Raw genomic sequence first — 13,339 nt, forward strand, 5'->3', positions numbered from 1 at the left:
AATTTCTTACCTAAATAAATAACATTTGAACAAAATAAAACATACATACATAGGTTAGGTAGATTGTTTTCTAGGAATTGGTTAGATTGAAATTAGTAAAAAATGATTTCTGGAAGTCCTTCCTTTCGGTGGTTAACTTATTAAGGATTTGTTTTTTCAGAACATAAACAGGTCTCAAGGATTAAATCAAAAGTTAAATTGCAAAAAGAAAACAAATCCCAGTAAAAGTCTGTTTTATTTTAAAATTTCTTTGGTTCTCCCTTTCCCTTTGCCACCATTTCAACTATTTCCCTATAACTTATTTTGTAAATCGTTGGCCAAAGGCGGCAGTTTGGTGCTGATCCAATCTTGGATATCTAAAATCTCACGTTTCTTCAGTTCATGCAGTGTATTTTTGAGAACGGAGAACTCTCCTTTCACTTCCAACTTTGTCAACTCTTCAAATGACTCCTCTCCCCATTTCAAAGGCACCAATGAATCTCTGCTACCATGGAACATTTTAAGTTCTGGCAAATCTGTACCGGATTTCGTTCGATTTTTCAATGAATCATAAACAATGGAATCACGATTTAGGAATGACGAACAAGCAAACACGCCCGCCAAGTCTGTGTTCAAATGGTAGGCAGTGTGTAGAGCCAGAGCACCTCCCATCGAGAATCCTCCAACAATGATTCTTTCGGCTGGAATTCCTAGATTCTCTTCCTCGTTGATTAGTTCATGAACTGTCTCATAGATAGACGCAAGACTCTTTCTGTTTTCACGGGCATCAATGGTAATGGAACGGCGATCGAACCAAACATTGGACAGCTACAAATGAATATTAAAAATTAAGCTGATGTAATACAGAATTTTTCACTCTCGATACTCACCTCACCCTCAAGTGGCGTGTATGGCTGTAGGGGGGCAGTGGGATAGATGACTTTTATGTGTGGAAACTCTAGGTCCTTGCCCAGCAAGAAACGAACCCATTCGACAAGATTCGATCCCGTGTCGCCTGCGATTGATGATGATTACTCAATGAAAAATGTATTTGTTCATCCGGCAGTCATTTCTCTGTGGACTTACCAGAGCCGTGGAAGAAAATCACAGTAGCCGAATGCTTCGGCCCAGTTTGGTTGATGGTTTTTTTAACCAGCTTCATAACGTTAACGCCAAGAATTGTTACTGATTTATTTATTGATCACAAATAAATATAAAAACTTGAAATAAAAATTGAAATCACACAACACAAGGTAGCAAAGCAAGGGAAGAAACAGCTGATTGAGTGACAGTGACATTGACAGTAAAATCCAAGTGTTAAAATAAACCAGGGGTGTTTTGAGGGAAAACAAAAAGCGAGTAATTGTGGTTTGAAGTAACGATGAGACTAAAAGACAACTCGTTTGTTTTCTTTAACTTTGTTGAAAATTTAAAAATTAATTATTACTCAAAAATTAAAAAGGAGCATAGATCTGCTACGAATTCACTCAAGACTTTAATTCGAAATAATGTGAATTATATTTGGAACACAAATAGCACTAAATTCCAAATATTTTGAATAGATATTTGACTGCGTTTCCTTTCGAATGAAAAAAAATTAATACTGATCGACTGGAAATTGGAAAAAATGAAACCAGTCCTTCACTGTATTTCAATTTTATACCTACATTCCAAATGATTGATTTCTGTCAGGAACATGATTCCTGTGGCCTTTTTTCAATAACAGAGGTACGTGTTCAATAGGGGGTCGGTTATAGCTATTTTTGGTTCTCATCATTGAAACCAATCATTGAAACTTAGTTTTCTGATTGAAATGCACTGTAAATTTGTTTTGTAACAGAAATCTGATAGCTATGAAGACAAGCAAAATATTTTCTTGTTTTATTTTCAAAAATTTTGAACTATTTATTATTTTGAACTTTCAATAATTCGTAGTGTTTCTAAAACCACCGGAGTTTCAAATAAGAGTCCACTGTAAAAAGATAATTTGAACTTAAATACAAATTTAAATTTTTAATCATTTTGATATGAATCGACATCAGGTATAATTTTATCCGAAGCTTGTTAGAAACTCACTGTTGAGAGAAAGCCTTACAGATTTCAACCAAATTTCAAAAACCAAACATTTTTAACTGCCAATTTCTTGACGAAGCTTTAACTAAATCAAAAACTCGATCTAGTTATTCTCATTTTATCTTTGGAATTTCATTTTAAAATTATTTGAACTCGAGCATTTCTCCACATCTAGTCATATGTGTAAAACTCGGCTTAGAATCATGAGCAATTTCAGATCTCATTCAATTGGAACTGATCTCCAATATGCTTTTTACTATTTTTGTAGGACCCATAGATAGTTCTGACTGGAAATTTTAACATTTTACAAACAAAACTAAAAATAATTTGTCATGTTTCTTTCGTCACTTGTTTTAGGATTATGTTTTGATATTTTCTCTTTTTTCAAAATAAAAATAATTGTGTTTTAATGGATTATTCTTTTTTTGATAAATGTAGGTACACACATTCGTGTTGCGATGAACGTCTTAACAAATTGGTTTCGATTTAATTTTTTCCATTGTTTTTGAAAATTCGAATCGTTAATTCAGATATTAAAGTCCTAAAATCTTTGGAAGCACTTCGATTCGCATATGTATGCCATTTTCGAAGTTACATGTAGAAAATTAAATAACTTTTATTTTCAAATTTCGTTTATTTTATTGAATTCGGGAAACAGTTTCTACAACGAAAAAAGCAAGAAAAATGTTAATAAATAATAAGTAATTACATAATTATATTATGCATACACATTATAATTATATGGAGTTTCTTTTTAGTGAGAAAATGTGCCTGCTTATTTTTGCTGAAATATCCGGTTGAATTTGGACAACTGCAACCGTATATCGAGACGGGATCTACATTTTGTTTTGGTTCCAACACATGCAGAGAACCCTGATTCGCACATGTATGTTGTTGCAAACGGCAGAAGAACTATTTTAGCTTTCTCTGGCAGCAAACTGAACTCGTCTTTCAACATACACCAGAATTCTGATAAGGACTTCTTTGTTGCAAAAAGTTCTTTTACAGAAGAATCTGTATCTGCACTCAAAATGCAGCGATTTAAGGGAAGGTGGTTTTTCAAACGCAGAGTACGTTTTCCTTAATTTTCAGGTGGAATTCGTCTGGAAAATAGTGGAGGAAGCTATCCAGCAAACCTACTAGTTGGATATGAAACTTATTTTAAATAACATCGGGAATGTCTAAATCTATTTCTTCTTTAAATTCTTTGAGCATTGGAAAGATGTCTGGGTTTCAATTTTTATAGATTCAGCCCAAAACTGGATTTTATTTTTAAATGCTTCTATTTTGTCACTGGCATCGTAAACAGTTATTGCCTTTTTCTAAAGTGATACACTCAAATCATTTTTTTTTTTAAATGTATCTGACAGAAACGCCAATTTAAATAACCAACGCTCATTACACAACATGTCCCCCAAAACAAAGTTATCGTCAATGAGGAAGCTTATACCTTCAGCTCTTCTTTTAAAAAGCCGCGTGAGTTTTTTCCTCGATAAAGCCACTTTACTTCCAGGTGAAGAAGTAAAGACGTATGTAGACTACCCATGTTATCACACAATACTTTAAAAATGCTTGTATCCTTTGGCCGTGATTTAATAAAGTTAATTATTTTGACGCTTTCTAACAACTCTTTAAGAGAGACCGTCTTAATTTTCATTGTGATGGATGGCGTGGTGGTGTAGAACGCAATATCTGCTGGTGCATTCTCTAACAATTATCTTTATTCTTGCGATGGCACCGGACGTTTTTCCAGTCATTGCTTTGGCACCGTTCAAGCATACATCCACGCAGTTAACCCGTGGTATGTCATTTAAAATTTGTCAATCAACTAAAAATTTCAACAATAGTTGAAGTAGTTGGAAACGGCTTGCAGAAGGGCAGATCTTCAAAGACTGTAGATATTGGTAGCGCACAAATACTATTTCATCATCCAACAAACATTAAACAATGTCTTTGACTCATGGCCTTATTACGTTTTCAGCAATGGTATGAGCTTCACCAGTTTGCGCTATTCGGAAACTTACGAAGTAGGATGCCATCAAGACATTTTCGTTTACAGCTTTTGAATGATAAGTAATAATGGTTTGAGATTTAGTAAGTTTAGCATACTTTCTTTTGAAGAAATACATAACTCAGTTTGGTTTTGCAATCTGGATGAATCCCTGCAAAGTGAGGTTACATTTTTGCTGGAAACATTATACTGTTCGGCAACAATTTGCCGCAAATTACGCATTGAGGTTTGTTGTCACTTGTCTTAGCAAATCAAAAATTCAAATATGATTCGTGGTACATCCTTTTAACTGATCTTTTTTCTGTAGCATCGATCACCGTGGCACTAGAAGGGACTAAACAAACTATCAAACTCAAAACCTTCAGAAATCTCTAACGCCGCAGCTGTCCCTATTGCGTCATTTTTATTCGCATTAAAATAAGTCAAATCAAATGGGGTGGCGCAACAGTCCGTTGTGAACCAGGGCCTAGTGACTTACAAGTCTCAACCATTCCTGTGTGCGAGTACTGTTAACAGGAATGGAAGGGACCTACAATTTAAGGCCGAATCCGAACGGCTAGTTTTGAGAAAGCACTTTTTCATGACAAGAATTACTCTTGAAGGATTTGTCAATTCCTCGCAAGAGGCAGTACCCGCGAAAATTAATTTTTTTTTTTAAATTAAGGTGGCACAGGCAGGGATTGAACCCTAGACCCCTTGCATGACAGTCCAACGCACTAACCATCATGCCACGGGTACTACGCATTAAAATAAGTAGGAATGTATATGGAAAACCAACATTGAACAAACAAAATAAAATCATTAAAATCATTTTGTGCGGTTAAATGCTTAAAAAGCAGAAGTTATTAATCGGGGATTCAGGTTAGTCGTACATGTAAGTTGGTGATTCTTCGGGTGCTTTTGCGGAGCATTTGTTTGCTTTTTTTAAAGATCCAGGCCTACGACAGCAATCCATTCGAAAGATTTATGCATTCCAACAAAATAAAGTAAAACTCACGCACTAAAAGCAACTGCAAATTAAGTTCACCGTGCTACGTTTAAAAGTTAGCATGAATTGTTAGTGACGAAGGTTGAGCTTCAGCTCATCTTCAACTCAATAAAAAACAAAAAGTCAGCAGGTATCGATGGTATATCCAACGTTGTGCTAAGACATTTACCGACGGAAGCAATTGTCATTTACACCACACTCTTCAACAATGCACTGAATAATGCTTATTATCCAGTGCATTGGAAGACTGCTGTGGTTCATCCTCTCCCGAAAAAGGGAAAGGACAACTCCAACCCGTCAAATCTTCGGTCGATAAGTCTTCTTCAGAGCATCAGCAAAGTTTTCGAAAAAATCATTAATAGGGCTCTGACTAAGTGGGCTGCTTACAACAATATTATTCCGGATAAACAGTTCGGGTTCAAGGCGGTTCATGACACAATTCATGCTGCGTCTAAACTCGTTTCTGATATCCAATGGAATAAATCAAAACAACAATGCACAGGTGCTGTTCTGGTTGATTTGGAAAAGGCCTTTGACACCGTATGGTTAGAGGGTCTTTACCTAAAATTGAGCAGGCTTGGCATAAGCAAGCCATTGTTGTATATACTTTATGATATGCTTAACGGTAGAAAGTTTGTTGTCAAAAGTGGCAATGTAACTTCTACCACAACATTCTCAATCAAAAATGGTCTTCAACAGGGAGCGGTGAATTCGCCGATTCTCTTCAGCATTTACACCAGCGATCTGATAGGTAGTCTTACAAAGGCAATTGCGTACGCCGACGATCTAATTGCGTACAGAACGGCCCGAAAGGTTGAGGTTATTAGAATTCCTTTGCAGCGTGATTTCGACAAGATTCAGCGATATTGCGACGACTGGAAACTGAAAATAAGTGTCCAGAAGTCAGAGACAATTCTGTTGCGGACTCCGTTGGCTAGGGCCAGGAGGGATACGTGCAAGAATTGACGCAAGATGGTCATCGTTGATCTTTACGGGCAGCCATTAGCGAGCAAAAGTGTAGTGAAGTACCTCGGTATCTGGTTAGATCAGTATTTATATTTCGACAGACATATAAATGCTGCTCTGACCAGGGCCAGAGGAGCCTTCGCTCTGACGAAACGGCTGTTTTTTAGCAGTCGGCTTGACCCCAGAGTGAAGGTAATTTGCTACATGGCCCTCATACGGCCAATGATCGTGTATGGTTGTCCTGTGTGGTTCAACGTTGCCCCTTCCCAGATGGAGAAGTTTCGGGTGTTCGAGCGGCAGTGTTTACGACGCTGTACCGGCTTATATCGAACAGCCGAATCTTCTTATGTGCATTACTATTCCAACGAGGTCCTATACAACGGGGATCGAATCAACAGAATTGACAATTTCGTGATAAAACTCGTTCGAGGTCACATTGCAAGAGCTATGTCTTCGACCAACAATTTAATTTTCGGGGCGTTCTATCCGAACGACGAGTATTTTGAAAGTGCACGCTTGAGCGGGTTCATTCCACCAGAGGCATTCCTCTTTTTAGACAAATGCGGTCTGATACAGTTCCGTTAATCTACCACGTCAGACGAAGAACCGTGGATAGGCGACTCCCGTACAGTCGGGACGTCATAGCACAAGGCGGAGCGGAGCTTCTTCGGTTCAGTAGGGCTGTGTCAGAACGGGACCGAACTGATAGGGTGAAGCAGGAGAACCAGTTTTGGTGGCTTCAATCGGCACTTGATATTGGGTAGTCGGGATGGGGTTTTAAGCCTTGGCCGGCTTACATACTTGTTTTATAGTTTTAGGGTTTAGTTGTAAGTAGAATAGGCATGGTGGCACAAAAAGAAATAGAAAAAAAAATATACAAAAAATACAAAAAAAAATAAAACAAAAAGAACATCTAAATAAAAAAAAAAACATGGAATACAAAAAAAAAATAAAAAAAATAGACAACAAAATATGAAAAACAAAAATGTTAGATAGTTAGATTTGCTGCTGTGGTTGTTCTAGTTTTAAGTAGTTTAAAGGTAGAATGAGTAGTTTAAGTTAGTTTTAAGTTTTATTTAAGGACCTTATTTTAAGTAGTTTGTAAGTAAAAATAAAAAAGGTTATTGATATCAGTTTTTTTCAAAATTTTCTAATAAAAACAAAACAAATAAAATTTAGATTGAAGTAAAATAGATCTTAGGGCCGAAAGGCATTAGTATTAAGTGTTATAGTTTAGCTTAGAGTGTCCGTATGGGACCATTAAGTTAGTTGTAAGTTATGGATAATTAGGCTTGTTTTATAAATTTTTGTCTAGCTTTAAGATAGGTTTAAGATTGAATAAACAAAAATGAATTTAAAAAGAAAAAAGTTAGCATGAATTAAATAAAAACTGTTTCTGTTTCACTATTTCGTCACTATGGCTGCCTAAAAAAAAACAAGCAATTGTTTAAAATTTAGATTGAATGAATTTCTCGACAAAATAAAAACATTTTGCGAACCGTTCATAAGTTTATATATTTTTTAAAAATATTTTACTATTGCACATTTGGCCTTGTGGTCCGATTAAATAAAAAACGGGATGAAAATAAAAATTGGACCTTTAGAAAAAGTAAAAACATTGCTGACCCGAGTTCTTATACACTAGACCCCCAAATTTGAGGGTTTATTAAATCGAAGGTCTATCTTATACTGAGATTTAAGTCAGAATCTTAACTCTTGAGAACTTCATTTGATCATTTGAAAACAAACAACTTCTTGAAATATTCGAATATGTATTTCATAAGTTTAACTCATAAACATTTTGCTTTTAATATCCTGCGGCAAGATATCTAAGTCACGTCAATACAGTTAGTTTACTTGAAACTTCACCAACTCTGTTGGTAGTAATAATATCTTGATGCAAAAGATCAATATTTTATCTAGCCATCCAAGTCGTTGGACTTTCATTCTTTCAACCAGGTCAGTCTAGCTGTACAGCCCATACAGTCTTCTCCTCCACTCAAATCACTCGAAGAATTTTTCTCTCGGACATCCTGTATATTGGACAAGTGACATGCGTCGATCGCAATGTGGTTCATCTGGTTAACAATTGTTTGATCAGGAGATTTCCAGATTTCCATGTCCCCTTGTGGCTTCCAAGTTGTGTGAACTGCTACCAAATGTCTCGCCCGCATCGAAATCGATCAGCCAAAATCCGTTGTTGGAGGTGGTGTCATGCAAGCTGTATCTCCCAACTCTGCCACCAAAGATGGCTTAACTTCCTACTTTGGCTGTAAAATCTCCTAAGACAATTTTAATGTCATAGCCAAGGCACGAAGGATATTTCTTTGGCGTCTTCATCTTTCATCTTTCTCCATTGCTTATGGTATGCCTTAATATTAGGCTCATGTTAGCGAATTTAACCTTGGTGCGGATTGTCCTGATGCGCTTGCTGACACTGTTGAAACTAAAGACGTTTTGTTCCAACAACAAATCTTCAAACAAATAGTCGCTGCGTTTGTTCTCGACAATCGCCCTAGTATACATCACAGACCTTTAATTAGGTTTCCGCTAACTGTTCGGCTGAACGTGGACTATTAAGGGACCTAACGTTCCACGTACAGATCCCAAGTTCGTTGTCCTTATGTCGTTTGCCTGGTAGTTCATCAGTAAATCGGTCTATATTCAAGGCTTGCTAGAGCTTCGCAACTAAGATATTTGTACGTGGTCTTGAAGTCACCCCTAACGGCAAAAGTAAAATGTAATTTACGGACATAATATTCAATTAGATAATTGTATAATGATTATTAGTTAAAGCAAACATTACTTTTGTTTCCTTATTGTAAGTAATTATACATTTTAGTTAATTAGTAATTGAAATTCTTCAATTGAATTTGAAAGCAATTGAAAAGTATGAAGATTTTAATTACAAGTAATTGCAATTTTTTCTCAACACAGAGCAATAGTGCCAAATTTGTATTCCAATTTGTACATTTCTCTAGGGGTACGGAAACGATTGTTAAAGTATTTGATTTCCATTACAAAATACTTTTTATTTGCTTTTTTCGTTTTAAAATTAAAATCAAAAATAAAAATAAATACGATAAAGGACACTCCTTCGACAATTTTCCTGGTATTCCGATTTCGTTTATAAATATTTTATAACTCATCAAACCACTTCTTGAACATGACAAATTTAGTTGCCTCCCCTGGAAAATGTTGAAAATACGACTAACTTGCTTAAACCACAAGATGGTAAATTTTATATATTTATTCATTCTCTTCGAATGCTTTCAAATTGAGGTCTTGAATAATTGTGTGCATATTTATTTCTCAAACTAAACCACAGAGATGTCCAGTGTTAAACTTTAACAAGGATGAAATATCAGAAGTTTTCAATTTTTAAGCTTGTTGCAATGGAAACTTCCAATGATATAAATATTGGGAAATAACTTAAACAAAACTCTCCCATCGCATCATCGTCATCAGGACACTCAATCTAATTTTAATTGCAAAATTAAACGGCACAGTAGTGCATGTAATTATGCCACTTAAAACTTTTAACATTTTCCTTTAAGTGGATTATTTTTGAATATTCTTCACCAACTTCATCATCGCCATCATCATCGTCATCTTCATCTTCATCATCATGGACGTCGTGATTCTTTGATGATTTTATATGGGAAGTAGGTAGGTTGGTTATAGGAGGTAAAATGATGGGAAACGTGTTTGCGAATCTGGATCTGGAGGTTTAAAGTTTTCACGACGGAATGAAAGTGTACACTGTACACACATTTTGCAAAACTTGCTTCACCATAACTTATAGCTTGAACTCTAAAACATTGAACTTAGTAAAGTTAGTAGCTATAGATATTTATCGATTGCATTCGTTACTCATGAAGTGAAAATTTCTTGAGGGCAAATATCAAATTTATGCATAACAGAAGAAAGCTAAGGGCAAAAGTTAAAAGTTGGTAGGAAAGTGTGCAGAAAGCTATGGATGAATTTAGAAGGAAGTAATTGATCTTTTGCCAAGGAAATTTAGCGGATAAATTAGTTTTCATGAGATTTTTTTAATTGCCAAGGAACCAGTAATATTCAATTTAGAATCATCCCAAGAACTTCTAGGTTTAGGTGGTGGTTACAAACTATGCGTTTTTCTTAGGTTCAAATCAGAGTTGTCAAGAATTATAATTTGTGATTTTTTTCAAAAAGGGTTAACTCCGAGGTCGGAGTTTAAATTATCAAATAATGGAAACCCTAACTCAGAAGAAAAGTCGACAGTTTAATAAATTTGCATTCTGTATTAAATTAACCAAAAAAAGTGAGCTCTTTTATTATATTGAAATCAATGGTTCGTAAGAAAATGTTTTACATGGAATTTGTTACATAATGTGTCCTTTAACAAGCTTTAGTTTTTAATCAAACAATTTGACATAAAATAAAAACTTCAAGAAGGGGGTTTGTTCGTAGACTACTACACTAACATGTGGTGTTGAAGCGAGCTTGAAGCTTGCCTCAATTCTTTATGTACCTGAATCGAGTGCTTACCGGAGCTTGATACCGGAATCGAGTCAAAATTTGTGAAGAGAAACCTGTGTGGAGGAGTTGGTTTTACAAATAATGCTGTTTATTATTATTTACATGTTTGTGTATTGTTTTAATCAAATTAAATAAAAAATTGCACATGGAGTAAGTAGCATATTTTTATATGGTGCTGAACTATTCAGTTCTTCATTGTTTAACATTAACAAACTTAATCATTTTTAAATCTTCTTGTGTGATTTAAACCCACAAAAGATTTATTTAATCTAAACCGAGATAAACCTTTGGTAGACAAACTAAATTATCTTTTCTATTGTTTTTTCTTGCAAAATAAGCCTAGTAAGTCCATTTTAATGAACAAAACTAAATAATATCAACAGTAACAGATTGATATGTTCCCCAAAGGAAAACACATGCTTCCAAATGCACAACTACTCAACGAACACAGCCACGGGTATTGAATGTGTTTTACGAACGTTTTAACATAATGGCGTCTTTTGAATGAAGAACAATAACCTCCAACTGATGAGAGTGACAGCGAGATTGATGATCATATAAGTGAAGATGATGTTCAAACTAAAATTGACGACGAGTGTATGACGTAATTGAAGAAGGTTTAAACAACAAATCCTTGAAAGCTCGTTAAGAGAACAAATTTGCAGACATCAATTAAACTTACTGTTAATATGACTACTCCAATATTTAGAGATATAAGTTCTACTAAAATCAAGGCTTTTATTCGAATACTTTTCTAAAAGCTACAATAAAGAATAATCGTTTATCAACCTTGGAATTACTAATACTTTATTCAACGGCACGAGCAGTAATGAGCAGCGATATATTCGATTTTATTATCAGGTTTGAAGAATGAATGGATGGCAAGACTCCACGGCTTGCTCGTCTTCAAGAAGATCCTTTTCTTGAATATGTTCTTAAATTAAAGCAAAAACAATTACACTCACGGAAGCAACGTCACTTTTAATAAACAACTACTTGGATTTCGAGGAAGAGGTCCATTCCAAATGCATTGATCAAACAAACCGTGCAAGTATGGAAGAAAAGTAACAATTTTGTGCGATGATGATACGAATGCTAAATACTCCTTGAAAAAACTACCACGCTCAATTCATGTCACAAACCGCAACATAACGTGTGACAATTGGTTAACACCTATCCCTGTTCCGAAATCATTGCTGCTTTCATCCTACAAGTTGACAATTGTGGGCTCACGTCAAGGACAAATAAAAGAGAAATTCCAAAAGAGTTAAAAAACAACCGTTTGCGACAAGTGGTAACGTCTATGTTCTGCTCCGAGGGATATTTGACCTTAGTTTCGTACAAGCTGAAGCCGTTAAAGAATTTATTTTTATTATCTTCATGCGATGAAGGCCCTGTAATTGATTCCAAAGCTGACAAACCTGAGATCATAATGTTCTACAACCAGACAAAGGTGGATACTTGATTAAGCGAAGAAAACGCGAAAGAGTACCTGATAGAAGACCTTGTTTGAGGGCAAAAACTGCTTAGTTATTAGAATAAACATTGTCTCCTCAACCTTTATACCTTAGAAAAGTTAGGCCCACATCGCAGATGTTTTGCATTGTTATAAAATTGTGGGAAAAGATAAATCCATGAGCTATCCACAAAACTTATTGAGAATTTTACAAACAGCTAAAGTTCCTATTCAGAATTTCAGTAACACAGAAAGGGTATTGCTTATTGTAGAATTGAGTAGAGAAGTATTAGATGCCCCAAAAAAGTATCTTAAAATACGCAGAGAATATTTCAGTTGAAAAACTTAAGAAAATGTTTGTATCTTCAGATCCATTTATTACCAAAATGAGAGTTATAAAACGGTGCAGTGCAATAACACCGAGTGAAATAACACCAAATTTAAGCATTCGGCCTTATTTCACTTTAGCAAAGTGAAATAACGCCGAATGCCAAATTAGGCAATAAAGCCGAAAGAGAGAAAACAGAGAATTCGGTTTTATTAAACTATTGCAAGGAGAAACTAAGCGGGACTTAACTCAAAATCAAGCGTAACACAAGGTTTACCGTAGAATAAACAGTCGCGTCGCGGTCGGTTGTTGATGAAAAAACAATCACTTTAGTAGCTTCAGTGAATTGAGTGCAGTGTAGTAATAATAAATAAAGAGTATTTAATACAGCTTTCTTTACCTCCGACCGAGTTACAAGTAACTTCTGCCGACGTTCTCTGCCGACAACACAATGTATCGAGAACCAGTGGCAACATTGCCAATATGCAATCAGAGATGCCGTCTCTAACGTGCTAACAACCACCAACAATGAACCCCTGGTTCAATCGGGAATGTCGGCAGGCAAATGCATCCAAACAATAGACCTGCCAAGCGGCGGCGCTGCAAAGAAGGACGAGAGCTGCTCTCCAGCTTAATAAGCAAAAGAGGCGAGGAGAACACCGACTTTTCAGAAGGAAAAAGAGATAGCATGAAAAACGTGCGGTCGAAGATGTTGAGAAGTTTAAAAACAGGAATGAACTTGGAAAGTTTTATGAACAGTTAAACATAAATTCACAAGTACATAAACGTCGAACCAAAGGCTGCAAAGTCAAATGTGGAAACATCATTGTGGAACCAAAGGTCGGATTAAAACATGGCTGATGAATGGAACCTCAGTATTGTTTGCCCGATTCTTAAAAAAGGAGACCCTTAAAACTGCAAAACTATAGAGCCATCAATTTACTTAACATGTCTAACTAAATCTTCTTTGCCATAATATGTGAACGTCTAATGCCCATGAAAGTCCACAGTCGATCA

At 35.6% G+C, this 13,339-nt stretch overlaps 1 protein-coding gene across 1 annotated transcript; it reads right to left on the reverse strand.

Annotated features, from left to right (window-relative positions):
* Positions 1-216: 216 nt before the first annotated feature.
* Positions 217-1,264, reverse strand: LOC129939168 (lysophospholipase-like protein 1). Its single transcript, XM_056047073.1, has 3 exons — positions 1,066-1,264; positions 870-994; positions 217-807 (listed from the first exon to the last, which is right to left on the reverse strand). The coding sequence occupies exons 1-3, from the start codon at positions 1,139-1,141 to the stop codon at positions 292-294; spliced, it is 717 nt and encodes a 238-aa protein (XP_055903048.1). The 5' UTR covers positions 1,142-1,264; the 3' UTR covers positions 217-291.
* Positions 1,265-13,339: the final 12,075 nt, after the last annotated feature.

This window comes from Eupeodes corollae, chromosome 1, assembly GCF_945859685.1.
Source record: "Eupeodes corollae chromosome 1, idEupCoro1.1, whole genome shotgun sequence".
NCBI classification, from domain to species: domain Eukaryota; kingdom Metazoa; phylum Arthropoda; class Insecta; order Diptera; family Syrphidae; genus Eupeodes; species Eupeodes corollae.